The 27,900-nt window shown below is 40.2% G+C and overlaps 2 protein-coding genes across 4 annotated transcripts in view; one reads left to right on the top strand and one right to left on the bottom strand.

The window, feature by feature from the left end:
• CRYZ (crystallin, zeta (quinone reductase)) overlaps positions 1-14,490 on the bottom strand; it is a 36,019-nt gene extending 21,529 nt beyond the window's left edge. The window contains exons 1-3 of one of the 2 annotated variants that reach the window (XM_006831033.1): positions 14,461-14,490; positions 8,735-8,858; positions 5,727-5,879 (exon numbers count right to left, since the gene is read on the bottom strand). In XM_006831033.1, coding sequence (XP_006831096.1) covers positions 5,727-5,879; positions 8,735-8,845 — 264 coding nt within the window. In that variant the 5' untranslated portion in view covers positions 8,846-8,858; positions 14,461-14,490. Of the gene's footprint in view, positions 1-5,726; positions 5,880-8,734; positions 8,859-14,460 lie in introns of those variants that run through there. The other variant, XM_006831034.1, reaches the window with a different exon arrangement.
• Positions 14,491-14,733: 243 nt separating this feature from the next.
• TYW3 (tRNA-yW synthesizing protein 3 homolog (S. cerevisiae)) overlaps positions 14,734-27,900 on the top strand; it is a 34,146-nt gene continuing 20,979 nt past the window's right edge. The window contains exons 1-3 of one of the 2 annotated variants that reach the window (XM_006831031.1): positions 14,734-14,907; positions 19,676-19,756; positions 25,210-25,308. In XM_006831031.1, the coding sequence (XP_006831094.1) occupies positions 14,734-14,907; positions 19,676-19,756; positions 25,210-25,308 (354 nt within the window). The remainder of the gene's footprint in view (positions 14,908-19,675; positions 19,757-25,209; positions 25,309-27,900) is intronic. The other variant, XM_006831032.1, reaches the window with a different exon arrangement.

The following is a 27,900-nucleotide window of genomic DNA, read 5'->3' as shown; positions in this document are numbered from 1 at the left end:
CAGAGAAAGAGAGGAAGACCCCCAATGAGATGGATTGGCCAAGTGGCAACATCAATGGGCTCAAGCGTGGGAAGGATAGTGAGGTTGGCCCAGAATCGGGCAGTGTTTTGTTCTGCTGTGCATATGGTAGCTATGAGTCGGTAGCGACTCTATGACACCTAACAACAACAACACTTGCTAATAAGAGAGATGCCAGTTCACTTACTTCGGACATGGTATCTGGAAATGTTAATAGCTAGTAAAGGATATCATGTTTAGTAAGGGATGGTGGTGACTGTGTGCTGTGGAGTCAGTTTCAACTCACAGCAACCCAGCACAGGGTTTCCGAGGCTGTAAATCTTTACGGGAGCAGAAAGCCTCATCTTTCTCCTGTAGAACAGCTGATAGTTTTGAACTGCTGACCTTGAGATTAGCAGCCCGACTCGTAACCACTATGCTACCAGAGCTCCTTGTTTAGTAAAGTAGTTGTTAAGTGCCACCAAGTCAGTCCTGACTCATAGCAACCCTGCATAGGGTTTTCAAAGAATGGCTGGTGGGTTTGAACTGCTAACCTTGCGATTCAAATGGACCTTGAGGTCCAATGCTTATCCTACAGTGCCACATCAGGACTCCTTAGAAAAGCTGAGGGTCAGAGAAACTGATGGAAATCCTCAATAATATGTATTGACACAATAGCCGCAACAACGAACTCAAATATACCAATGAGTGTGAAGATGGTACAGGACCGGGCAGCATTTCATTCTATTATATATAAGGTCACCATGAATCAGAGCTGATTAACAGCCACAAACAACAAGAATCTCAAGCATCCTAAACTCTTAGAGGAGAGAGAAGACAAGGACAGATGAAAAAACAAAGCACAGGACATGCAGAAAATAAAAGTAGCTCATTACTTAAACATAAACTACAGGGTGAAGGGGTAAGAAATGAGAGTGCAAAGATAAGTGGAAGAGAGCATGAAGAAGTGTTATTTCACAGCACAAGGAGTTTCAACAATACCTTGAAATCTACACAGAATTAAAGCAAGAATTAATTCTTTAATTGTGGAGGTGTAACCCAATCAGGAGCTCTGGTAGCGTAGTGGCTACGAATCGGACTGCGAACCTTAAGGTCAACGGTTCGAAACTACCAGCCGCTCCGCGGGAGAAAGATGAGGCTTTCTACTCCCGTAAAGATTTACACCCTCGGAAACCCTGTACAGGGTCGCTATGGGTCGGAACCGACTCGACGGCACTTAACAACAACAACAACAACACAATCAGAATTTCACTTTGGAAAAATTACTCTTAAAATAAGGACAGGTCTGCAGAGGAAGAATGGAGAATAGTTAAGTAACTAATATTAAATTTCAGATAACACGTGTTGTCATGGATTGAACTGTGTTCCAAAAAACATGTACAATTTAGGTGGACAATGATTCCCTAGTTTGGCAGTTTTTTAATGATGCAATGTGGCAGTTATCTAATGATCCCCCAAGATGTTTTCTGACATGAAAAGTTAATAAAAGGACTAAGGATGGGATGCAACATCCTTAATCCCAAAGCAGTCCTAATTATGTAAGGGAAGTTTCCCTGACCAGATATGCAACTGTTTTTATCTTATAACAAATAAAAGGAAAAAGAAGCTAACAAAGACCAGAGAGACCTAACACAGATCAGAGAAACCTAATAAAAACCAGGGAGACCTATCACTACCAATAACGAAGAGCCTGGAGTGTAGCGTGTCCTTTGGACCTGAGGTTCCTATACTGAGAAACTCCTAGACCCAGGGGAAGATTGCTGCTGCTAAGATACATGGAGATCTTCAAGGAATGTTGGGCCCAAAGATGTTAAAAGTAGATAAGGGCCTTTCCCCAGAACCTATAGAGGGAGAAAGTCGTTACCTAGAACCAGAACTCTAAATTTGAAATTTGGACTTCTGGCTTCCGGAACTGTAAGGAAATACATTTCTATGTGTTAAAATAATCCACTTATGGTATTTCTGTTATAGCAGCACAATATAACTAAGACACACACATTTCAGGTTATTTTACCTATTGAACCAACCAACACGTAGCAGAAACTGTAGGCAAGTGACAAAAAGCTTCTATAAGAAGTGAGAGATGAGTGAGGGAGGGTTAATATGTAGCTATCAGTCCTGGTGTGGCACTATAGGTTAATGAGCCAGACTGTAAAGCTGTTTGAACTGCAAGGTTGGTGGTTCAAGCTCACTAGCAGCACATCGGAAACCCTACACAGAGTTGCTATGGGTCAGAACTGACTCGACGGCACTAAACAACAACATCACACATGAATATGCTCAGCATTTCTCAAGCTGAAAGAATTGAAGTTCAAGCCTTGACACACAATCTTGAAGGATTTTATTTGCAAAATATTAAATGATGAAGAAAGCATCAAAAGAAGATGGAAGGAACACAGTGAATCACTGTATCAAAAAGAAATGGTATTTTTGATACATTCCAAGAGGTAGCATATGATCAAGAACCAATGGTATTGAAAGAAGAAGTCCAAGCAGCGTGGGAGGCATTGGCAAAAAACAAGGCTCCAGGAGCTGATGGAATACAAATTGAAATCTTTCAGCACACTGATGTAGTACTAGAGGTGCTCAGTTATCTATGTCAAAAAATACGACAGGCAGTTTCTTGACCAACTGATTGAAGAGATCCATATTTGTGCCCATTGTAAAGAGAAGTGACCCAATGAGAGGAAATCATTGAACAATATTATTAATACAACATGCAAGTAAAATTTTGTTGAAGGTAATTAAAAAATGGTTACAATAATACATTGAAAGGGAGCTGCCAGAAATTCAAGCCAGATTGAGAAGAGGATATGGAACTATGGATATCATTACTGACATTAGATGATTCTTGGCTGAAAGCAAAGAGTAACAGAAAGATGTTTATTTGTGCTTTATGGACTATCATAGCCTTTCGACTGTGTGGATCATGACAAATTATGGATAACATTGCAAATAATGGGTACTCCAGAACAATTAATTGTGCTCATGAGGAACCTGTACATTGACCAAGAAACAGTTAGAAAAGAACAAGGGGCTACTGAATGGTTTAAAACCAGGAAAGGTGTATGCCAAGGTTGTATTCTTATACCCTACGTATTCAATCTGTATGCTGAGCAAATGATCCAAAAAGCTGGATTCCAGAGAACAGCATGATATCAGGATTGGAGGAAACTCATTAACAACATGCAGTATGCAGATGATACAACCTTGCTTGCTGAAAGTGAAGAGAACTTAAAATATTTACTGATAAAGATCATTACAGCCCTCAGCATGGACTGCACCTCAATGTAAACAAAACAAAAATCCTCATCACTGAACCAATAAATAACATCATGATAATGGAGAACAGATTGAAGTTGTCAGACTTAATTTTACATGGATCCGCAATCAACACCCATGGAACAAGCAGTCAGGAAGTAAAATGACATATTGCAATAGGCAAATCTGCTGCATAAGAACTTTTTAAAATGTTCAAGAGCAAAGATGTCAGTTTGAGGACTAAGATGTGCACGACTCAAGCCATGGTATTTTCAAGAACCTCATATGCATGTGAAAGTTGGACAATGAATAAGGATGATCATAGAAGAATTGATGAATTTGACTTTTGGTGTTGGAGAAGAATATTGAATGTATCATCGACTGCCAGAAGAATAAACAAATTTGTGTTTGAAGAAGTACGTCCAGAATACTCCTTAGAAGCCAGGATGCCAAGCTTCATCTCATATTCTCTGGACATATTATCGGAGAAACCAGTCTCTGGAAAAAGACATCATGGTTGGTATAGTGGAGGGTCATGGAAAAAGAGGAAGACCTTTAACGAGATGGATTGGCACAGTGGCATCAGCAATGGGCTCAATCATCACAATTATGAGGATAAGCATGGCCGGGCAGTGTTTCATTTTGTTGTGCATAGGGTTATTATGATTCAAAACTGACTCAATGGTACCTAACAACAACAATCCCCCATGATGTAATTTGATGTGAGAAACCAATACGAGAATTAAGAGTTTATACCATCCTTAATCCCACAACCACCATGATTTTATTTTCGGGAGATTCCGAAGGATGTGGCATGCAACATCTTTTATCCTACAAAAGATCAAAAGAAAGAAGCTTAAGCAGAGAAAGAGGAACATCCATCCTATCACCAAGATAGAAGAGCCATGAGTGAAGTGCATTCTTTAGCCCTAGTTGCCTGTACTGTGAATCTCCTAGATCCAGAAGAAGATTGATGCCAAGATATATGGAGATCTACAAGGAATACTGGGTCCACAGATGCTGAAAGGAGACAAGGACTTTTACACAAAGCCAACAAAGAGAAAGCTTTCCCCAGAAGCGGGTGATGAATTTGGATTTCTATCATCCTCAACTGTGAGAGAATAAATTTCTGTTATAGCATCATTAGATAACTAAGACATTCAGTTTTGAGTTAGAGGTCCTGGAGGTTGACCATGTGGGTTCAGTGTTCTCCATCAAAACTTCCTGTGGTGATGGAAATGTTCCACATCTGCACTGTCCCATACAGTTACCACTAAACACATGTGGCTAGTGAGCATTTGAAATGGTGTTAATGTAAATGAGGAATTGAATTTTTTATTTTAGTTGATTGAATTGTAAACTGCCATATATGGTTATTAGTTACAGTATAGGACAGTACAGGTCTAGAGCTTAGTAGAAAATTTCTAAGCTAAATATATCACATGAAAGTGAAAACTTTGGGAATGGATGTGAAAACCCATGAAGTGGGTACAGAATACAAAAAGCAGAGGTCAAAGTAGGAGCAGAGAACGGGGAAAACTCTAAAACTCTAATAGTTAAAGGAATAAGGCACCTGAAAAAGGATACCCAAAGAGGAAGCGGGGAGAACAGGAGAGAATGATGTTACGGAGGCTGAAGAAAAATTTTTGTTAGAAAAATGAGTTCCTGGGAGTGTCAAATGTCACAGAGAAAAAGTCAAGAAAGATAATGACATAAAAGGGCCCATTAACTTCAGCAATATAGCTGCCATTAGCAAGAATCATTTCAGTGGAGCAATGAGGGCAGAAGCCAGTATGCTATATAAATTTTCCCATCATCCTGTGAAGGGGCCATGTTAATCTTCTCTGCCTCAGTCCAATTCTGGTCAATGTGCTGCCAGAGTTGATAAGGTCAAGTAATTATGAGCAAGGGTGCTAGAATACATATATACTACCTATGTTTTATATGTCTTTTGGAATATAAATAACAAAAGCCATGCTCCTAACCCTTTCATTGATTCAATCACCTTTGCCTGAGTCAAAGCTCTAAAAATGTATGGTGACCTTGCATTTTCTCATGTTTTACTTATTCCACAAAAGAATTTAACTTCCCTTTATTCTATAAATTAAATCTATAGAAAGAGTTAAAAATGATGCTGGCATGCATATTATCAAGGTTTGGAGATAGTATAATTTTCTTGTACATTTTCTTTTCTTGCGAATTTCTGTTAAATCAAAAGGCTCAAAGTTCAAGGCTGTGGGGATGTGGATGAAGATACAGAAATTACCTAGTTTATCCTGAACAATGAAAACAAATAAGGCATCTGAATAAAAAGAAATTTATTTTTTGACTAGAGGATTCCCCCAAGTGGCAGAATCTCTGTAATGGGGCCTTTTAATACCTTAAATACACACATGTTTTAAAGCTATATTTTGAGTCAAAATAGAAATTACTGAAAAATGTAATACCTTGAAAGTAGATACATTATTTCCAACAGCTTCTATTACCCCTGCCACATCTGAGCCAGGAGTATAGGGCAGGCTTGGTTTTCTACTATAAGTGCCAGAACGAATATATGTCTCCACTGGGTTTACACCACATGCATGGACTTTGATTAGAACCTGCAAAGACAATGCATTTTAGTTCATACAGAGCATTCAGACATTCATTCAACTTTGTGCTAGGACTGTGCCAATTATGGGATCTATAAAAATGAAATACAAACAAAACCCAGGCCCTTGCCTTCCACAAGGTCACATTCCAATTATGTAAACAAACATGTAAATAAAATATAAGACAGAATGGCTTTTAAATTAAAAACACTTTGGTAATACAGTGTATGAAATATCTTAGGGGAGGTGCAGTAGAGACCTGTATGTATAACAAAACCTATTTCCTCTCCTTCCCGAGTAGAGAAGAATTTTACTTTCTGGACTCTTTTCACAAGTTACAAGTAGCCCAAAGTTGAGTGCTAGCCAATGGAATAGGAGGAGGAGGGATGAGAATCACTTTCAGTGCCGGTCCATAAGAACCTCCGAAGGCAGTGCCTAGTGTGCCTTCCTCTTCTAATGTGACCTGAGAAGCCACATGATGGAAGAAGTCTAGGACCCTAAATCCTTGTTGGAGCAGAGCTACTCACCAACATTTTACTTTTGTTGTTGTTTTTGTTAGGTTCCATCAAGTGGGTACCGACTCATAGCGACCTTATGCACAGCAGAACAAAACACTGCCCAATCCTGGGCCAACCTCACTACTGTTGCCACTCTTGAGTCCATCGATGCTGCCACTTGGCCAATCCATCATGTTGGGGGTCTTCCTCTTTCTCTGACCCTCCACCTTACCAAACATGATATCTTTCTCCAGTGACTGCTCCCTCCTGACAATATATACGAACTATGAGAGACAAAGTTTGGCCATCTTGGCCTCCAAGGAGCAATCTGGCTACACTTCTTCCAAAACGGATCTATTGGTTCTTTTGGTAGCACATGGCACTTTCAATATTCTCCTCCAATACCATTGCTCAAAAGCATCAGTTCTTTAGTCTTCCTTATTCATATCTCAACTTTCACATACATATAACGTTATTGAAAATAGCATGACTTAGTCCTCAAACTGACATATGTGCTTTTCAACTCTTTAAAAAGGTCCTGTGCAGCAGATTTGCTTCATGCAATACGTCGTTTGGTTTCTTGACTACTGCTTCCATGAGTGTTGATAGTTGATCCAAGAAGAATGAAGTCCTTGACAACTTCAATCTTTTCTCCCTTGATAAGAATGTTGTTTATTGGTCCAGTGGTGAGGATTTTTGTTTTCTTTACATTGAGATGTAATCCATACCAAAGGCTGTGCTCTTTAATCTTCATGAGTAAATGTTTTAAGTCCTCTTCACTTTCAGCAAGCAAGGTTGTATTATCTGCATATCGCAGGTTGTTAATGAGTCTTCCTCCAAACCTGATGCCACGTTTTTCTTCATAGAACCCAGCTTCTCATATTATTTGCTCAGCATACAGGTTGAATAAGTATGGTTAAAGAATACAACCTTGTCGCACACCTTTCTCAATTTTAAACCATTCAGTGTTTCCATGCTCTGTTTGAACAACTGCTTCTTGGTCCAGGTACAGATTCCTCATGAGCACAATTAAGTGTTCAGGAATACTCATATTTCACAATGTTGTCCATAGCTTGTCATGATCCACACAATCGAAGGCCTTTGTGTAGTCAATAAAGCACAGGTAAACATCTTTCTGATATTCTCTGCTTTCAGCCAAGATCCATCGGACATCAGCAATGATATCCCTAGTTCCACGACCTCTTCTGAATCTGGCTTGAACCTCTGGAAGTTCTCTGTCAATGTATGCTTGCAGCCGTTTCTGTATTATCTTTAGTAAAATTTTACTTGCTTGGGATATCGTCTGTCAGCCACTACTCGTCTGTCAGTTTGTTGTACTGTGGTGGCTTGTGAATTTCTGTGATTCTGAAAGCTATGCCACCGGTATTTTAAATACCAGCTGGGTCACCCATGGTGGAAAGGTTTCAGATGGGCTTCTAGATGAAGAAAGACTAGGAAGAAGGAGTGACGAACTATTTCCAAATATTTAGTCACTGAAAACCTTATGAATAGCATAGAAACATTTTGCTTTAGTGAGTGAGAAATAATCTATGGTTGAATCACTGAAATTTTGAAGCTACTTCTATTATAATAGTTGATTTTGCCATAATTAACACAGATGGATTATCTTTGTAATCAAAATGAAGAAAGTCTCATAAAAGAAGCAGTATTTAAGCTAAGGCTCAAAGGATGAGTTAAAATTCTCTAGGAATGGGAGGAAAAGGACACTGCAGGCAAAAGAGAGTATGTGGAAAAGCTGAAAAGGCTCTTTGGGATGCCAGATCAAACTGTGTTACAGTACCACTACTGATAGGAAATGTTGACAAATCTGCAAAGACAGCCCATGGCAAACCTGTAAACACTCTCATAAGGCTTGCTAAGGAAATCAGATTTGGGAACTATGGAAGGCACAGTAATAAAAAATGCATAATTTTGAATTTAAAAAAAATTTTTTAAGTCATTACATATGATTAAACTCTACATTTACAGTCTATTAAATCATATATAAAAACAGTTTGTGTACAAATGAAAATTTGTTTCCCTGCTGTGCATAAAATGTTGTAAGTCTATAATAGAATAACTTGTTCAAAACAACTTATGATATGACTGCATTCAAAAAGCATCTAATTATTGCATTGTACAGATGATTCTTGACTTCATAATTTTTCTTACATAGTCAAAGGTATTCACACTTCTGTTACTAATTTTTAGAAGTGTGTTAACTTTCTCAGAATTGACACATATAAACAGCACAAACTTTTTCCCCATTCAAGGTCTTTAAAAATGGAGTCTGCTTTTACTCAAATTGAAACATGTGCTAAAGATTCACAGTGTAATTATCGCCTGTTTTAAAGTAGTGATTTCCACCTGATGGTCTTTTGGAATTGGTTGTGCAACATCTGACTGGAGTTTCAGCACTTCTGGTCCACCAAATTCAAAAACTCTAATAGCTCTCATCAACTTCTGTCCAGTTGCCATGGAAATCTAGATACTAACAGAAAAAAAAAAAAAAAATCAATGTATTATTATATTGTATCTAGGGTATCACTATGCCTTTTCCCCTGGAGGAGATAGATCAAATAATATTTCAAACAACAATTTAAATCATGAGCCTACTACTGATCTCATTTCATGTTTGAGGACCTTTCATCTTACAAATCCTTTAGCTACAAAGCAAAATACTTCATACTAGTCCTATAGGGATTTAGTGCCTTCAACAACGGAATCAATCAAACATGCAAACAAAAACATGGGGACAGACATACTATATCTTAGGTATCCTTTGTGCAAGCCTCAGCTATAATACCTTAGAAATTTTAGGAGCTAATATGTTCTTGTTGTTAAGTGTCATCAAGTCAGTCGTGACCCATAGTGACCACAGCAAGAGCTAATACAAGTTGTATTAATATTAGCCAAAAAGATCTCTTTTGTCAAATTATTAAATATTTCAAATATATAAAAGATATAAAGAATATAGTGCTAAACCAGGTCTCTCCAATTTTGCCTAACAAAAAAAAAGAAAGTGAATTTTGCAAAGGTTGAGGGTAGCCCTAGAATAGAAAGGGACCAAATCAGGTAGAGGACATAAACTGAGCTGCATCATAGCGATCAGCTCAGCAGTCACTGAACTGAGAAACCTGTGTCAGAGAGAAAGGACTAGAGAAAGACAGTCTACTGTATCACTGACCTAGCAATCTGACTGCTGTGCTGTCCTGCTATCTGAGTCTTCTCCTAAGTTATGAAGTTCTTAGACAAGAAAGTAAAAAGATAAAATAGAAAAAGGAAAAGTTGCCCAGAGCAGATTTTTCCATCTTGGAAACAAGGTCATATTATCTCCCTTACCCACACTTTTTTCTGTCTTTAGCATAGAAAAGGAGGACTTTGAAATCCAACAGGTCTATCACTTACTAGCCACATGACCTTTTTGGGCCCCAGTTTTCTCATCTGAAAACTGGGCAGCCACTCAAGGTTACAATTCTGGAGACATGGAAAGCACCAAGCTCAATAATTTGGCAAATATTTGCTTCTGTAAATAGTAACTATCAGTATTCCTTTCCCATCTATTTTCTTCTTTCCATCTCTTTATAAATAAAAGTGCTGTTGTTAAGTGCTTTTGTATGGATTCCAATTCATAGCAACCCTGTAGAGGGTTTGTGAGGAGAAGTGGGTGGATTTGAACCACTGATCTTATAGTTAGTAGTTCATTGCTTATCCTACAGCACCACACCATGACTCAGTTAATAAAATGTAGGGTTTCCAAGAGCAACCGGTGGGCTTGAACTGCTATAATCATCTGAAATTTAATTGACAATATGTACAGAACCTGGTTGTGAAAACAAGCCCTTATTCTCAGAGGTCACAGTTAGATAATCATTTAAACACAACATTAATGTCAAGCTTTGGATGTTATTCATTCAACGAGAATTTTTAAACATCAACTGTACCCGAGGCACTGTGCTAAACCCAGAGAACACAAAGAACGAAAAGAGTTGTCCCCACCCCCACCATTAACTTTTATTGCTTATGTTCTCTCTCATTCTCACTCACATACACCATGCTGAGTGCTTCCCTCTTTTCCCATTTTCAGTATCTGCCTGACAAACTGCTAGCTACACATGACATGTGTTGCAGAGTAGAACTGCTCCATAGGGTTTGCAGAAGCAGATTGCCAGGTCTTTCTCCCATGGCACTTCTGGGTGGTTTCAAATATCAACTTTTTGGTTAACAGTCCAGTGCTTCAAAGGTTTACACTGTGAGTGAAATGAGTCAGTCACCAAAGGAGAAATACTTCATAGAACCACTACTGTAAAAGACAGAAAAATAATTTTTTGCTGGTTAGCAGTGTGTGGGGATTGGGGTGAGAGGAGGAAGGGGAAGGTGGAGCACAGGGTAGGGAATAGGCACAGGATAGTTTGAGGGCTGGGGAGAGGGGCAATACACAAGAAGGGGGAGGGGAATGGAAGAACAAGGCGAATGGGAAAATAATTAGGCAGGTTTGCATGGGCTAAGTGGGACAAAGGTAAATAACTATGTATGCACAACCTTGGAACAACAGGGCTCAGGGATACAAGGAATGTGACATGGTTGGAATGGGGAAAAGGGGGGAAATAATGTTAAGATGCTTGGCTGTCTTTTGAATCTTGGTTTCCCTGGAATACCATTATAAAATAGACACTTGAGGGGGAGAGAAAGGAATAGCCAGAAATATCACCATAGAAAGCTTGTAAGTCCATCTTCTGCCTGTAACTGATTGGAATACCTAAAATGTGGCTACAATATGCCCAGTGAAGGAGGCTCCTTGCAGAGTCTCTGCATTACATAAGACTATAGGTGGAATTCTGAACTCCATCCAGAATCTTCTGAGATGGGAAATTTCCACTTGAAAGGACAAGCAGACCAGCCTGGAGCAGCTAGAAGAACAGAAGATACTTCTTGAAAGACAGACCAACAGGAAAAACACAAAACAATAACGGTAGTCCAAGTGATTACTACAAGAACAAACAAGTTGCTCCCCCAGGAAACATCAAGGCAAGTGGCAAGGTCCCCTCAGAGCAAACCCCCTTCCAAGACTAAAACTCAATGAGAATACACGAGCAGACATGCCTCTGATTGGTGATTACATTCCTCACCAATAAGGGGAAGTGATGGAAAAACAACAATGAAGTTGTGAGCTAACCTCTACAATGTTCAATAGACTCCTGTGAACCCCGGTGGAGACCTGGTTGGCCTACAGTGTGGCAAGATCTGGGGACTCTTGGGCCCAGAGTCAGTGACATAGCCACAGAGGACTAGAGTGGAGAGTGAAGCGTCCAGCTGATAAGAGAGGGCATATGCATAAGAACACCTACACTTGCAGTAATACCCACTTGACCTGGCTTCAGTGACTGTATGATCAGAGCTCAACTAGAAGAAGAAAGAAGAGGAAAGAAAGTGTAATCTAATACAATTTGATGAACCTGACCTACACCTATGGATGCAGTATCTCAAAAGAGGGAACAACTCTTTACAGCTAGGATCATTCCCACCCCCTCCATACACAGAGTAGACAGGGATGGGCAACTTGGACATTGGCAACCCAAAATGGGGGGAGGGGCCTTAAAACATTTATTGATGAAGATCAAAGCCTTCAGTACAGATTACATCTCAATGTCAAGAAAACAAAATTCCTCATCACTGGACCAATAAACAACATTCTTATCAATGGAGAAAAGATTAAAGTTGTCAAGGACTTCATTCTTCTTGGATCAACTATCAACACTCACAGAAGCATCCGTCAAGAAATCAAACATATTGCATTAGGCAAATCTGCTGCACAAGACCTTTTGAAAGTGTTGAAGAGCAAAGATGTCAGCTTGAGGACTAAGGTACACCTGACCCAAGCCATGGTATTTTTGATAACCTCATATGCATGCGAAAGCTGGACAGTGAATAAGGAAGACCACAGAAGAATTAATGCTTTTGAGTTGTGGTTTTGGAGGAGAATATTGAAAGTACCATGGGCTGCCAAAAGAACCAATAGATCTGTGTTAGAAGACGTGCAGCCATAGTGCTCCTTGGAGGCCAAGATGGCCAAACTTCGTCTCTCATACTTCAGACATATTATCAGTAAGGAACCAGTCACTGGAGAAGGCTACCATGTTTGGTAGGGTGGAGGGTCAGGGAAAAAGAGGAAGACCCCCAACGAGATGGATGCCAAGTGGCAGCATTGATAGACTCAAGTGTGGCAACAGTGGTGAGGTTGGTGTTGGCCCAGAATCAGGCAGTGTTTCATTCTGCTGTGCATAAGGTTGCTCTGAGTTGGTACTCACTCGATGGCACCTAACAACAACAACTGGGGATACTACTCCTTAGCACAGGGTTCTTATGAAGTATGTAACTACAACAGCACAAGGAAAGTGCTTCATTCACAACTTGCAGCAGGTCCTCAGTAACAGGGAGTTTTTAATAAGAATCTGTTATTCAGATAAAATCAGTTGTGAAAGCAGGTCTGTCACACTGTACTTTGAATGACTTCTTCTATTTATCAAATATAAACTTAAAAAAATTTATTTCCAGTCCCTTTTTTAATTTTCCTATTATCTTTTTTACTTCTGAAAGGTTGCCAACCATACTTTGCAAATCCAGAAAATGTGAAATTTAAAATTCTTCTTCAAGTAGTATTTTTTGCTCCAAACCCATTTAGTATAGATTTAAAAATAAATAAATAAAAAACTGTTAGAAATACATTTCAGCATAGAATAAGTAAATCGATTCACAAAGCCTGAACAAAGGAACATTTTGAGACAAGATCAGAAGCAAAATTAAAAAAGAATCTCTGGCAAAACAAAAACAGAAACAAAACGTGGAAGTCAATAGAATCAATCATTACGAAAGTGTAATTGCTGATCAAAAAGGACTCATAAATGCATATTACTTATAATTGCTAACCCAAAAATGTAACAGCAAAGAAACAAGTTTAAAGTGTCTTGTCCTGGCTGTCTGACCTTGCCAAGCTATTTCGCATGTCTGGGCCTCAGTATCCACCTCCGAATAAGAGAGGAGGCGGTTCTTTGATGGTAAGATCTCCATGGTACAGGCCACACAGTACTTGGTAAGCAAAGCTCCATGCGATTTGCAGCTAAAATTTGCAAGTGTGATATCGAACACACAACAGAGCCTCACAGTGGCGTCAAAGGGAATTGCACTGCCTTTTCTCACTAGCTGGGGGTAAGCAGTCCATACTTTGTGTCTAGTTGTCAAGAGCAGTCACAGGGACTCACAGGGACCCTATAAAACAAGGTAGAACAGGCCCATAGAAAAGATGGAGCAGATCACCTGGTCTTTTCTCCAGCAGTGCCTCTGTGGGTTCAAATCAAACCATCAACTTTTTGCTGAAGCCTTAACCATTGTGCCATCAGGGTTTCTTTGGCCTTTGGGTGGCTTGTTGTTTAGCGACCCTGTATAGGGTTTGAACTGCTGACCTTGTGGTTCGCAGTCCAGGACTGATCCTACAGCGCCGCACCAGGAGTCCTTAAATCATTAACAAACTTTCCCTTTTCACTGAGATGAGTCTTTAGAGCAACTATGTAAGCATTCAAAACGTGTTAACTGGGAGTTTTGCAATTTTCTTTTCCTTTGAAGATAATTCTACGTGGGGACCCCAGGAGGAAAAGGTAATTAAAGCGACACAATTCTCTCCAAATGTAAGAGTGTAACTCTGGTCACAAAGCTAGAGAAAGGTCGGGAGAAAAAAGCTCTGGGAAACCTGAAAAGAGAGAAAAAATCCTTCCTACAGCCGGCTGTGGGCAAGGGGACTCAGGAGACCCGCACGAAATGCTGCGGGGACCCCTAATCCAAGGGCACTAGCAGCAGGGCAAAGGAAATTACGAGGTGAGAAGAAGTACAAACGGGCCTCCTGTGGTAACCGAAACACAGCTCCTTCAGGAAAAGAGCCCAGAACCAGCAGATAAAACCCCAGATGATTTACAAATAAGAAACTAGAGGGCAGTAGGCAGGAACGGACCACATCCAAAATCAAGCTCGATTTTATTTCGACGAGCAACGGGGAGATCACTGCCTGGACAACTAAGGGGACATTTTTAAAAACCACTTACCGGACTCTAGAATGGGAACCAAAATCTACGGAGACGCCTCAGACAGACTCCAACGATAGAGGAGGCGGGCCAGACTGGCTCCAATGTTCGCAAGCTCCTCCCTCCGGCCCGCCTCTCCCCGCCCCTTGAAGAGAAAGAACAAGCGATTCTACACTGTTCAAAATGACAAGGAAGCTTGGACCTTCTCGGGACCGGTCTCTTTAATATGGCGGCCCCCAAGCTGCGAGAGGGTAACGTGAACGTGGAGCGTTCAGACCCCGAATTCCTAACCTCATGGATCGCAGCGAAGAGTTCAAAAGGTCGAAAGCGCAGTGTCTCGGCAAAGCGGACCTCAGTCGGAAGGGCAGTGTGGACGACGACGTGGTAGAGCTTGTGCAACTGCTGAACACGCAAGATCAATTTTTCACCACCAGTTCCTGCGCTGGCCGCATCCTCCTCCTAGACGGGGTGAGAAGTCCCTTTGTGCACTTGTCTGCCACTCGAGAAGCCTGATGCCACCTAGTGCAACGCCCTAACCCAGATGTGGGTTAATTGTAGGGACCTTTTAAAATACAGATTTTCATTTTGTATGTCTAGAGTGGAGCCCGGGATTCTGCATTTGTAACGAGCATCAAATAATTCCCAAACTGCTGACCTCTTGACTAGTAAAAATGAGACAATTTGATTTTCTGAGTCCTGGCGTGGCACTGTAGGAGAAGCACTGGACCCCAAGGTCGGCGGTTCAAACTCACCAGCCGCTCCTGGAAACCTTGTGGCGGTGGTGTGCTGTGGATACGGTTTCGACTCATAGCGACCCTGTACAGGGTTTCGAGGCTGTACGTCTTCACCGGAGCAGAAAGCCTCTTCTTTCTCCCACGGAACGGCTGGTAGTTTTGAACTGCTGACCTTAAGGTTAGCAGCCCGACTTGTAACCACTAAGACCAGAGCTCCTTTGGAAGCCCTATACAGGGTCAGTATAAGTCGGAATCGAAACTCGACGGCACTTTACAAAAACAACAAAGGAGTCCAGGTGTGGCTCAATAGGATAAACACTGGACTGCTATACAGAGTTGCTGTGAATCAGAATTGACTCTGGCACGAAACCACAATAAACTGAAAAACACAAACTCAACTGCTGGTAATTCAATTCCAACCTAATGACCCTGCTGGACAGAGTAGAACTCTACCCCATAGATTTCTAAGTCGAATTTTTTTTCTTTGTCAAACCTTTTTATATTTGTGGGTATACACCCATTGTCCCTCCTATAGCTTTTCAGTCTATATATCTGTCCATATATCTATATCCGTAGAACACTGTTGTTACAGGGTTGTGTATATAATAGCATTTACTTCTGTTTCCCTTAACTCTTGCATTCCTCCCTGGGTCTTCATTTGTCTTCATCATTCTTCTGTCAACTTCCCGCTTGTTTCTATGTCTACCCACTCCTGGTGTGGCCATATAGGATCAGTACTCGACTGTGAACCACAAGGTTGGCAGTTCAAACCCACCAGATGTTTCTTGGGAAACCCTATGTAGGAACCTACTCAATGGCTCTTAACAGCATCAAAGGAGTCCTGAGCGCTGGGCTGCTAACCTCAAGGTCTGTAGTTCGAATCTACCAGTCGCTCTGCTGGAGAAAAATGAGACTTTCCTGGTCCTGTAAAGATATGCAGCCTTGGAAACCGTGTACAGGGTCACTATGAGTTGAATCAGCTTGGTGGCACACAGTCACCAACACCCTTTACAAGGCTGTAATCTTTACCAAAGCAGACTGCCACGTCTTTCTCTGGTGGATCAAACTGGTGTTAGCAGCAGTTTAGTTAGCAGCGGAGTTCCACTTACTTAACTCACTTAACACCATCCGGGTTCCTGTCTGAGCAGTAAGGAAATTTAAAAGACTGTAGCCTAATGCAGAAGTCTTGGTGTGGGCCTGTAGGATAAGCACTGGACTGCAAGGTTGGTTTGAACCTCAAGGTTGGTTTGAACCTCAAACTCGTAGCTGCTCATCAGAAACCCTATATGGGGTTGCTGGGAGGAAACGACTCCATGGCGCTTAACAACAACAAGCATAGTGAAAGATGTTAGCTGGAGTCCTCTCTTCAACTGCTCTGCCAAATTTTTGGTGCTGCTTCCTTGAACATCTCCACAGTTAAAAGTTCACTGCTTCCTAGTATCTTACTCTGTTATCACAGTTCTGGTAGTTTTTCTGTTGAACTAAGCAACCACACAGGGAGTTGTCATAAATCTTAACTGACTGGAAAGCAACTAAAAACACAAAGCAACAAGAAGAAGCCCAGGTGGTACAATTTGCTAACATGCTTTTTAATCAGCCTGACTGCTAATAAAAACATTGGAGGTTCAAGTCCACCCAAAGGCACAATTTCCTTCTGAAAACTTACCCGATGAAAATCCCATGTAGCCCACACATTGGGGTCACCTGAGCTGAATCAACTGAAGGCAAATGTGAAACAAATAGAAAGTGTAGTCTTGGAGATAGTTACCAAGCTCTCAGGCTTTGGAAAGAGACTGCGTAGGTTCCACACCACTTATGGGAATTATTGGCTCTGTGACTTTCTGTTGCATGAACTGAGGATAATAAAGAGTATTTGCCTCTTAGAAATATTGTATGGAAAAAATATTAAATGCCCTATAAAAGCTGACAGTGAATTAACTTTAGTTCTAGTATTTAATTGAGAGCATAGAAGATAGCATATTCATAGAGTCATTATTTAGACTCCTGATCTAGGAAGGAGGCCTGGAGGCACATTGGTTAAAGCACTTAGCTACTAACCAAAAGGTTGATTGTTCAAACCCACCAGCTGCTCTATGGGAGAAAGATGAGGCGGTCAGCTTCTGAAAAACATTCACAGCCTTGGAAATCTCTGGGTCAGTTCTACTCTGTGCTATATAGGCTCTTTCTTAGTCGGAATCCACTGGATAGCCATGTGTTTGGGTGGTTTGATCCCCCACATTAGCAGGCCCTGTTACTCAGGCTTTCTCATTCTGTCACCGCTCTCCTTTCCATCTCAACTGGGGTTTGTATTGATTTTCTAAGAGGTCACTGGACTACCAGTCTTTCTCCTACAAACTATGTCCCCACACTGTTCACAGATTCACTTTACTATAAAGTACAACTCTGCATGTCACTTATCTATGCTGAAAACTCTTACCTACTTGGAAGTAAAAACCGCTTGTTTTTTTGCCTTATATTTACTTCGTTTTATTCTCTCTTATATCAGGAAGGATTTAGAGCAGCTTACAACAAGATAGACAACAAGATGGAGGGTCAGAGGAAAAGAGGAAGACCCCCAATGAGATGGATTGGCCAGGTGGCAGCATTGATGGACTCAAGTGTGGCAGCGGTAGTGAGGTTGGCCCAGGATCAGACATTGTTTCGTTCTGCTGTGCATGGGGTCGCTATAAGTTGGTTCCGACTCAGTGGCACTTAACAGCAACAACAACAAAACAACAAGATAATGGTGGTGGTGGTGGTGGTGGTGGTTATATGTCGTGGAGTTGGTTCTGACTCATAGTGACCCTGCATAGAGTTTCTGAGGCTATAAGTCTTTATGGGAGCAGAAAGCCTCATCTTTCGCCCATGGAACTGCTAGTAGTTTTGAGCTGGTGACCATGAGTTTGGCAGCCTGACTTGGAATCACTAAGCTACCAGAGCTCCTTATAAAAAGACAATACATGGGGAAAAAAACCAAAAAACAAAAAAAAACAAAGTGGATAAAGAGAATATATGATATATGTAAAATGAAGGCAGCAATGGCATTAGTTCCCAAAGCATGCCATTAGATCCTGTAAACCTGCTGGTTGTGCAGTTATTGTGAAAGTTCAAGGTCACTTTCACAATAACTGCATCCCACAAAGACTCCAAAGTATTTAATGGTGGTGGTAGTTTTGTGCCATGAAGTCGGTTCCAGCTCATAGCGTCCCTGCATAGGGTTTCCAAGGCTGTAAATCTATGGGATCAGAAAGTCTCATCTTTCTCCTGAGGAGTGGCTGGTAGATTCGAACTGCAGACCTTATGGTTAACTGCTCAGCTCATAATCCACTATGCTACTAGAGTACCTTAAAGTACCAAGTTGTTGTTATTGTTAAGTTCCATGGAATTGGTCCTGACTCATAGAGACCCTGTCTAGGGTTTCCAAGGAGTGGCTGGTGGATTTGAACTGCTGACCTTGAGATTCAAACTGACCTTGTAGTTCAGCACATTATCCTGCAGTGCCACATCAGGACTCTAAAGTACCTAACAGAACTTAATAAATAAACATTTGCCCAATTAATAAATTTTGACCTTCTTACAGTCTCAGCTCTGCCCTGAGTCTAATTCAGTACTCATAAACTCAGGCTTTGTGAGACCAGATGTGAGCAGCATGAGTGTCAGGAAAAAGTGACAAGGCCCATGTAAGATGGGGACCATGCTATCCTACAACAGAAATGCAAATTCTTTATTTTCTCTCTCTCTCTCTCTTGTGCTCTTTTAAATACTACGCTAGCCAAATAAAATAGCTACAGTACACCTCAGGGTTGCTAGTGTATAACTGCTTGTAGTAATCTCTTCTCCTGACAGAGTCATGGCTATATATGAACTGCCTTTACCTTACTAAGCAAATTAATTTTTCTTTCTCTCATTTGAGTTCATTTTTGCTTTGGATTAACTCTACCCCAAAACCTATTGAATTGTTCTCATTAATACTTAAAATCACCAGTTGGAACTGTTGACTCCACGGCACATAACCACCACCAACCATAGTATGCTAGAAGTATTGGTGTGATGCTGTAGGATAAGCACTAGACTGGTAATCACTAGGTCAATGGTTCAAACCCACCAGCTACTCCTCAGAAACCCTATGTTGTTGTTGTTAGTGTTGTTGAGTTGTTTCCAACCCATAGTCAGTATAGGGTTTCCAAGGAGCATCTCATGAGCCTGAACCGTTAACTGCAGTTCAAGCGACTTTGCAGTCCATCATGTTAACCCACAGTGTCATACCAGGACTCCCAGAAACCCTATGTTGTTGTTGTTAAGTTCTGTCAAGTCAGTTCCAACCCACAGCGACCCTGTATGGGTTTTCCGAGGAGCAGCTGGTGAGCTTGTACTGCCAAGCTTGCAATTCAAACTGACTTTGCAGTCCAGTTCTTTAATCTATGGTGATACAACAGTAACAACAACAATATGCTGTGCACTGTGCTCATTTATTTAAGTTAACATATCATTTGTTGTTTTAGGGTGTAAATGGTTTTGAAGTTCAGAAAAAAAACTGTTGTTGGCTACTGGTGACACATAAACCTTGTGTAAAAGATGATGTGGTAAGTTGTATACATAAATTCAGAAATAAACTTTTCAATTCACAGTTTCTTTATATATGAAAAGATGGAAAATCCAAGGTGATTTATGTGCATACTTATAATTTTAAGATTATAAAACCTCAAAAATATTCATTACAGTGGCTTTTTTGGATTATGCTATCGTTAGGTGCTGTCAAGTCGATTCCAACCCATGGTGTCCTTAGGCACAACAGAACGAAACACTGCCCTGTCCTGAGTCAACCTCACAATCATTGCTATGCTTGAGTCCATTGCTGCTGCCACTGTTGTTGCTCCATCTGTTTGGGGGTCTCCCTCTTTTTTCACTGACTTTCCACTTTACCAAGCAGATATGTACTCCAGGTCCCTCTTGACAGCATGTCCAAAGTACAAGACACTTTTGGATGATAGGAAACAACACGTGTAAATATATGTGGTAGCTTCAAAAACTTTGGGGAAGAAAATGGAATTAAAAGGTAATGGAATATTTCCACAAACTTTTTGAAGCCTCTGGTAGTGTAGTAGTTACGAATTGGGCTGCAAACCTCAAGGTCAGCAGTTCAAAACTACCAGGTGTTCCATGGGAGAAAGATGAGGCTTTCTGTTCCCGGAAAGATTTACAGCCTGGCAAACCCTGTACAGGGTCGCTGTGAGTTGGAACCAACTCCATGGCACATAACAACAACAACATATATGTATCCAAGCATTATTTGCTTATGCTTACCAAAACACATTCTTGTGCACACAACAGAAAGGTGATTGTTGTTGTTGTTAGGTGCCGTCAAGTCAGTCATGCGCCAACTTCGCAATCATTGGCTACCCTTGACCCTATTGTTGTTGCCACTATGCCAGTCCATCTCATTGAAGGGTTTCCTTTTTTTCTCTGACCCCCCACTTTATCAAACATATCCTTCTCTGGAGACTGGCCCCTTCTGATAATATGTCCGAAGTATGAGAGATGAAGTCTGGCCATCCTGGCTTAAAGGAGCACTCTGGCTGTATTTCTTCTAACATAGATTGGTTTGTTCTTTTGGCAGTCCACTTTTAATATTTTCTTCCAACACCATAATTTATATGCATCAGTTCTTCTACAGTCTTCTCTATTCTCTGTCCAACTTTCACATGCATATGAGGTTATTGAAAATACCATGGCTTGGGTCAAGAGCACCTTCGTCCTCAGACTGACATCTTTGCTCTTGAACATGCTAAAGAGGTCTTTTGCAGCAGATTTTCCAAATGCAATCCATTCTTTGGTTTCTTACTGCTGCTCCCATGAGCACTGATGGTTGATTCAAGCAAAATGAAGTCTTTGACAACTTTAATTTTTTCTCCATTTTTATGGTTGTTGTTTATTGGCCCAGAGGTAAGAATTGTTTTCTTTACATTGAGGTGCAACCCATACTGAAGGCTATGGTCTTAAGTCTTTTTCACTTTTAGCAAGCAAGGTTGTATCATCTATATATCACAGATTGCTAATGAGTCTTCCTCCAATCCTGATGCCATGTTTTACTTTATATACTCCAGCTTCTTGAATTATTTGCTCAGAATACATATTTAAAATGTATGGTGAAAGAATACAATCCTGGGACCCACCTTTCCTAATTTGAAACCATTCGGTGTTCTCTTGTTCTTTTAAACAGGGCTTGTTGGTATACATACAGGTTCCTCCAGATACTTATTCTTTGCAATGTTGTCCATAGCTTGTCATGATCCACATAATCAAAAGTTTTTGTGTAGTAAATAAAGCACAGGTAGACATCTTTCTGGTATTCTCTGCTTTCAGCAAAGATCCATCTGACATCAGCAATGATATCTGTCATTCCATGTCCTCTTCTGAATCCACCTTGAACCTCTGGAAGTTCTCTGTCAATGTATGGTTACAGCCCTTTGTATATTATTTTTGGCAAATTATACTTGCATGTGATATTAATAATATTGTTAGATGATTTCCACATTCCTTTGGGTCACCACTTTTTGGAATGGGCACAAATATGGATCTCATCCAATGAGTTGGCCAGGTAGTTAGTTGTCTTCCAAATTTCTTGGCATAGATGAGTGAGTGCCTCCTCACTTTGTTGAAAGATTTGTTGAAAGTGCTGCCTCACTTTGTTGAAAGATTTCAAGTTGCATTCCATCAGTTCCTGGTGCCTTGTTCTTTTCCAGTGCCTTCTATGCACCTTGGACTTCTTCCTTCAGGATCGTTGGCTCTTGATCATATGATGCCTCTTGAAATAGTTGAACATCGACCATTTCTTTTTGGTACAGTAACTCTGTGTAATCATTCCATATTCTTTTCATGCTTTCTGCATCATTCAGTATTTTGCCCATAGTATCCTTCAATATTGCAAGTCAAGGCTTGAATTTTTTTCTTCAATTCCATCAGCTTGAGAAATGCTGAATGTGTTCTTTCCTTTTGGTTTTCTATTTCCAGGTCTTTGAACTTTTTTTTTTTTTTTTTGACTTTGTCTCCTCAAGCTGACCTTTGAAATTTTCTATTCACCTCTTTTTCCCTCCCCATTTCTTCCATTTGCTTTAGCATCTCTATGCTGGAGAGCAAGTTTCAGTGTGTCTTCTGACATCCATTTTGGTTTTTTCTGTATTTCTTGTCTTCTTTATGACTTTTTGCTTTATTCCTGTATGATGTTCATGATAGCATCCCAAGACATCAAGTCTTCGGTTTTTAGTGTCTAATGCATTAAATCTGATCTCTAAATTCAGGTGGAATGTTTTCAAGATCAAATTTTGATTCTTGTGGACTTTTTAAAATTTGTTCAGCTTCAGCCTGAACTTGCGTGTGAGCAATTAATGGTCTGTTCCACAGTCTGCCCTGTCCTTGTTTTGACTGATGATACAGAGCTTTTCTACCATCTCTTTCCACAGATGTAGTCAGTTTGATTTCTGTGTATTCCATCTGGTGAGGTCTATGTGTATAGTCGTGTTTTATGTTGTTTAAAAAATGTATTTGCAGTAAAGATGTCATTGGTCTTGTAAAAGTTTATTATGTGACCACCATTTTTCTATCACAATGACCATATTTTCCAACTACTGATCCTTCTTCTTTGTTTCCAACCTCTGTGTTCAGTCGCCAGTAATTATCTTGATTGCATATTTGACCAATTTCAGACTGAAGACGTTGATAACAGTTCTTCAGTTTCATTATTACCAACTTTAGTCAGTGGTACAAAAATATGAATGATAGTGGTATTAATTGGTTCCTTGTAGGCGTATGGCTATCCTATCACAGAGTTGTTGTACTTCAAGACATTGTTTTTAATGATGAATGTGATGCTATTTCCCTTCAATTTGTCATTTCCAGCATAGTAAATCGTGTGATTGTCAGATTCACAATGGCCAGTACCAGTCCATTTCATCTCACTAATTAATGCCTAGGATTTTAATGTTTGGTCTTACATATAATTTTTGACAATTTCCAATTTTCTTAGATTCATAGTTAGTACATTCCATGTTCCAATTATTAATGGATGTTTACATCTGTTTGTCTTCATTTTGAGTTGTGCCCCATCAGCTAATGAAGGTCCAGAGGGCTTTACTCCATTTGTCTCATCACGGTAAACTCTGCTTTCAGGAGGCAGCTCTTCCCTAGTTGTATTATGAGTGTCTTCCAACCTGAGGGGCTTATCTGCTGGCACTATATTTGATAATATTCTACTGCTCTTCATCATGTTTCAGTATTCAATATTCTGGTGCTGACAGTGTTCCACTGCTATTTATAAGATTTTCAGTGACTAAATATTCGTAAATAGTCCAGCTCTCCTTTTTCCTAGTCTGTCTTCATCTGGAAGCTCATCTGAAACCTGTCCACCATGGGTGACCGTGCTGGTATTTAAAATACCTGTGGCATAGCTTCCAGAATCACAGCAACATGCAAGCCACCGCCGTACAACAAACTAACAGACAAGTGGTGGAGAAATTCCATAGATATTGGAAACTTATTACATCCTAATTTGAGTTTCAAGTTCTGCCTCTTTGTAACTAACCTTGGATAGACCATAGAAAGAAAGTGAGCAGTGGGACAGGGAGAAGAGATGAGCACTATCTGTGCTTTATTACTGTCACTGTTGTAAATAAATTATGTATTACTTACCTAGCATATCTCAAAACCTTCTAATCTGTGTCAGGCTATTCAGTTTCCTAAATTAAAATATTTGTTGTTAGGTTCTGACTCATAGGGACCTTATGCACAATCGAACAAAACACTGCCTAGTCCTGTGCCTTCCTCACAATTGTTGTTACGTGTTAAGTCCAATGCTGCTGCTACTGTGCCAATCCATCTCATTGGGGGTCCTCCTCTTTAAACTAGTCAGCCACTTTAAATTCCAAGTGAATCTAGAAATCCAATTTTAACTGTCTTATACAAAATGAGAAGAAAAAATCCTCATGTGGTGCGCATGTAGGATAAGCACTGTATTGCGAATAACAAGGTTGGCAGTTCAAACCCATCAGCTGCTTATCAGAAACCTTAAACAGAGTCACTGTGAGTTGGCGCTAACTCAGTGGCACTTAAGAACAGCAACAAGAAAAGGATCACTTATTATTTAACTGGAAAAAACATACTGATGTCAAGCATTACTGAGTCAGGTACTGAGATGTTCTCTCAGAGGACTCATTCCAGCTTCTTCTTTGGCTACTGATTCTTTCTGTTTGCCTTGAATTCTCTTCTGTTAGAGGTGATCTACTTTGTGGCAATAAGGATAACTGGTAACCACTTCAGTTTAAAAAATAAATAAAATCCCTTAGGATTCATAGTCTTTTGGGAATAGGTTTTTCTCCTCCTTAGATCACTTCTTTTTGTCAGTGGATTGGGATAGTATTCACAGTGATAGATCACTTGCCGTCTTCTTGTAGTGTAATACGGTGGAAGACTAGTAAGTGACAGAGTTGGCGTTGACAATCTCTCCAGAATCAAATAGTGTGAAAGACAGAGGATGCTGTAAGGGAGCTGCTCCAGAATGCTCCACAGACAGAAATAACAACTGTCTTGTATGTATTCTAGCTCTGACATGGTAATACAGATGTATTGGTGTGGCACTGACTCTTACCTCAATGGTAGTGGTTCAAGCCTACCAGACGTTTCTTGGAAACCCTATTTAGAGTTGTTATATGTTGGAACCAACTTGATGGTGCTTAACAACACGGCAGCATTCCTTTATTAAAAATCTATTGTAGAATTAAATATATTTCGTTTCCTTTTTCAAGGTACAGAGATGTTTGAGAAGAATGATACAGAAATTACATTAATCAGGTCTTTTTAGAAAAACAGAGGATAAAGTTTTTATAAAAAGAGGACCAAGAGAGCAGAGTGAAAAGTTACTGCAGAAAAGCTCTGCTGAGTTGGCCTGACTGTTTCAGAAAGGCTGACCTTGTGTGCTGTAAAGAGTCAATGAAGAACAGAATATACAGTTTTGTTTGACGTTGAAATTTTTTCATTTATTCAGATTGTAGCTCTGAAGAAAGCCAGTGGTGATGCCATTTTGAAATTTGAACCATTTGTTCTTCATGTGCAGTGTCGACAGTTGCAAGATGCCCAGCTTCTGGTAAAATTCTGTAATTTCATTTGCACATATAAGGAGGTGGGTAGATGTAAGCCTGAAATCTTAAAAAATCACGGAGCCCCGTGACATGCTGTAGGTTAGCAATGTCCTGCTAACTACAAGGTTGACTGTTCAAATTATTGCATGAGAGAAAGATGAGGCTGTCTACTCCCGTAAAAATGTATAGTTTTGGAAACCCTACAGAGCTTTGGAGTAGTTCTACTCTTTATTATAGGATCACTGCTGGTTGGCAGTGGGTATTCAGACAATTAATGTGACATTAGTCATTCAACTCGATTTTGGAAATAGAGTCCTGGTGTGGTGCTGTGGGTTAATGCACTGGACTACGAGGTTGGTTTGAAGCACAAGGTTGGCAGTTCAAGTTCACCAGCTTGTCTTCAGAATCCCTATTCAAGGTCGCTATGAGTCGGAACCAACTCAATTGCACTTAACAACAAAAACAATCACTAGCAAAATATAACATCCAAATTGTGTCTCATGTATGCTTCCTTAACTTTTGATTTATAAATTTTACTTCAATATTCTAAGTGGAGGGAGATTGTCTTAGATTTAGTTTCAGTTACCTATGTGAGAAATATGGCTGGTTGGTATGATAATACTGATGAAGGTGAGGAGGTAGTAGATTTAAAATATATTAGAGCTTGAATCACCAGACTTTATGAGGCTACTTGGGACAAGGAAGACAGGGGGCAGGGACAAAGGAATAGAGGATGAATTGAGTTTCGATTTGTACACCTATATATAAGGTAGTATCCCTTTTGAAATGGAGAGTGCTGGAGGAGGAAGTGGTGAAAATCAAAGTCTGAGTCACGTGTTAAGCAAGAACTTTCTATAAGACATCTCAATGAAAATTTCAAGTCGACAGTTGGATAGAAATCTGGAATTCAGAGAAGCAGTTTGGACTGAAAATCCAGAATGGGGAGTCGTCAATACATAGGTTATATTTAAAACCACGAGACTAAATAAAATCTGTGGAGAGAGTGGTCAAAGGGGAAAGGAGAAAGGGTCCTGAGGAACACCAGCATGTAAAGGTAGACACCAAAGTAGTTCAAGAATTTCCTTGCTAATGCCCTCAGTCTCTGCTTAACCCCTGAACTTCGATCTAACTTTATTTTAATCGCTAATTTTACTAGAACACATCACTATTGCTGTTCAAACCTTTAACTCTCCTCTTTCCATACCCATGTCCTATTTCGAGTGCTCATCTTGAATTGATTCAGCCCAGTTCTTCTGCACCAAAGCCTCAGTGGAAATCTAACATTTGGGAGTCCTGATGTCACATTGTAGGATAAGCTCTTGGACCAAAAAGTCAATTTAACCCACAGGCTTGGTGGTTCAAACTCACCAGCTGCTCCTCGGAAATCCTATCAGGTTTGCTATGAGTCAGAACACACACAACGGCACTTAGCAGCAATAGTTGCACTGGAATTGGAAAGATTCAGTTTCATCCATTCATAGCTGCTTCTTGATGGTATGCCAGACAATCTTCTGGATACTAGGGAAACAGAAAACAATAAGACCCTGCCCCACAGTAACTAGTATTTATACAAGAGGGCTTTAAAATATTTGTGGAAAAATTAAATTAAAAGACTTCTAAGACTAAGCGTCGATGGAAATACACACTGTGATTGGTGACCACGTTCGTCACCGATAAGGGGAAGTAAGGGAAAAACAGCAATGAAGCTGCAAGCTAAGCCTTACAACGTTCAGTAGACTCCTGTGAACCCAGGTATAGACCTGATTGGCCAGCAATGTGACAAGACCTGGGGACTCTTGGGACCAGAGTCAGAAACATAGCCACAGAGGACTACAATGGAGAGTGAAGCATCTAGCTGATAAGAAAAGAGCGCATATGCACAAGAACATCCACACTTGCAGATAACACCCATTTAACCTGGCTTCAATGACTGAATGATCAGAACTCAACTAGAAGAAGAAAGAAGAGGGGAAAAAAGAGTAATCTGATACAATTTGGTGAACTTGACCTACACCTATGGATGCAGTAGCTCAAAAGAGGAAACAAATCTTTACAGCAAGGATCATCCCCACCCCCTCCATACACAGAGTAGACAGGGATGGGCAACTTGGACATTGGCTACCCAAAATGGGGTGGCTACAAAGGCAAGATTCATATTTCGTACATTCCATGTTCTGATTTTCAATGAATGTTTACAGCTGTTTCTCTTCAGTTTGATTTGTGGTCCATTAGCCACAAATGTACGAATTATGAATGTACAAAGTATGAATCTGGGAAAATTGGAAGTTGTCAAAAATGAAATGGAACACATCAACATCGATATCTTAGGCATTAGTGAGCTGAAATGTACTGGTATTGGCCATTTTGAGTCTGACAACCACATGGTTTACTATGCAGGGAATGACAAATTGAGGACAGATTGTGTTGCATTCATTGTCAAAAAGAACATATCCAGATCAGTCATGAAGTACAACGCTATAAGTGATAGGATAATGTCCATGCGCCTACAGGAAAGCCCAGTTAATACCACTATTATTCAAATTTATGCACCAACCACTAAAGCCAGTGAAGATGAAATAGAAGAATTCTACCAACTT

The sequence above is a fragment of the Chrysochloris asiatica genome, unplaced genomic scaffold (genome assembly GCF_000296735.1).
Source record: "Chrysochloris asiatica unplaced genomic scaffold, ChrAsi1.0 scaffold00002, whole genome shotgun sequence".
NCBI classification, from domain to species: Eukaryota; Metazoa; Chordata; class Mammalia; order Afrosoricida; family Chrysochloridae; genus Chrysochloris; species Chrysochloris asiatica.
This window is presented reverse-complemented; position numbering and strand designations above follow the sequence as displayed.